Here is a 1,554-nt window from a genome sequence, read left to right as displayed (position 1 = left end):
TTGTGCTTTGTTGGTAAAACAATCTCTTTTAAGATCTTAAGTCCACTCAAGTCTTGAGTTAGAATTTTTTCATGTATAAAGTGTGGTAATTGAATATCTATGAATGGTTGAGACTTATCTAATAAGCTTCCGCCACGCACTATATATATATATATATATATATATATAATATATATTGCTTGATTTAAACGGCCGTGTAATTTTATTAGAAGATTGGACCGACGGGCTGCTGACGTCGCCGTCCATATGAGCCTCGCCGGCGGGTGGGCCTTACCTTGCCGGGCCACAGATAACAGCGGCTTACATCACTGCTATCGTCACTCGACGTTATCTTCCGCACCTCCTATTTATTCTTCCCCACACCGTCTATCTCTTCTTCCCACTACCCCCTCAATTCCAAGAAAAACAATTCCAAAACTCCCTTCTTTTTCTCTCCCTTCCTTCTCCAAACATGCAAAAAACACTCCCCTACACCCCTGCAAAACGTCGGGTCCCACCACCCTCACCCGCCGCCGGTGCACCGCAGTCTCCGGCGACTCCCGCCGCCGACTTCAAAGCCGGCATGCTATCCAAAGCGGTCGCCGAGAACCCAGTGGTGGTGTTGGGCATGCGGGGGTGCTGCATGGTACACGTGGTGAGGCGGCTGTTGCAGGGGCAAGGGGTGAACCCCACGGTCTGCGAGGTTGGCGACGACGAGGAGGCGGCAGCGGTGGCCGGACAAATCGCTGACGGCGGCGGCGGCGGAGGATGGGGAGGGGGCCCAGCAGAAGATCCTGCTGCCGGCGGTTTTTAGTGGGGGGAGTCTGGTGGGGGGGTTGGACCGGCTGATGGCGGTTCATATCTCCGGCGAGCTGGTGCCTATCTTGAGGGACGCCGGGGCCCTTTGGCTTTGATTGGTTTCGGCGGATGTAATTTACCCTTTTTTTTGTTCCTGTAGTTTTCAATGGTGGGCCAACGAGATGGGATATTTTTGTAATTTTTTCGTGTTTAGACGCATTTGGTTTGGAAATTGTGAATGTGAATCGGGAAATACACGCAAATTTTGTTTGGTATTGACTCGGGGAGTCATGGATTTTTCCTCCTTAAATTTCAATTTGAGTGTTTGCAAATTGTTATGACGGAAATCACCAAAATAATTTACATGTCAAATTTATATTGGACTTCCAACTGAATTTGAGTGCTTTTATTTATTTATTTTTGAGAGAAGTTCTTATTAGGGTTCATTTGGGGCGGCTTATTTGTGCAGTAGCGTTTTGATAACGCACCTGACCTATTTGGGTTTGGGTAAACTGCGTTTTGATAGATTATGCGTTTTCAAAATGCTGAAAACAGCGTTTTCACACTGCACTTCTGGTAGGTGTCTGATTTTTCTAAAAAAATAAAAAATTGTAATAGTCACCGCATCTAGCTTATCAACAGATTATTTTTAATCCACTTATCAACGGATTATTCAATAAGCTTCAGCTATCCCAAACAGACGTTTAGTCCATCTTATCAGTAATTCATATGATTTTAATTCTTATATAGATTTTTTCATATATTATTTGTCGATTA

The 1,554-nt window shown here is 44.9% G+C and overlaps 1 protein-coding gene across 1 annotated transcript; it reads left to right on the top strand.

Annotated features, from left to right (window-relative positions):
- The first annotated feature begins 347 nt into the window (after positions 1-347).
- LOC110021188 (monothiol glutaredoxin-S3-like) lies at positions 348-1,133 on the top strand. Its single transcript, XM_020719592.1, is given in 2 exon segments — positions 348-775; positions 777-1,133. Coding segments are annotated over 2 exon segments (441 nt in total). The 5' UTR covers positions 348-451; the 3' UTR covers positions 894-1,133.
- The last annotated feature ends 421 nt before the right edge of the window (positions 1,134-1,554 follow it).

This window comes from Phalaenopsis equestris, unplaced genomic scaffold, assembly GCF_001263595.1.
Source record: "Phalaenopsis equestris unplaced genomic scaffold, ASM126359v1 Scaffold000123, whole genome shotgun sequence".
In the NCBI taxonomy this organism is placed as follows: domain Eukaryota; kingdom Viridiplantae; phylum Streptophyta; class Magnoliopsida; order Asparagales; family Orchidaceae; genus Phalaenopsis; species Phalaenopsis equestris.
The sequence above is the reverse complement of the archived record's forward strand: the minus strand, read 5'-3'. Positions and strand labels throughout refer to the sequence as shown.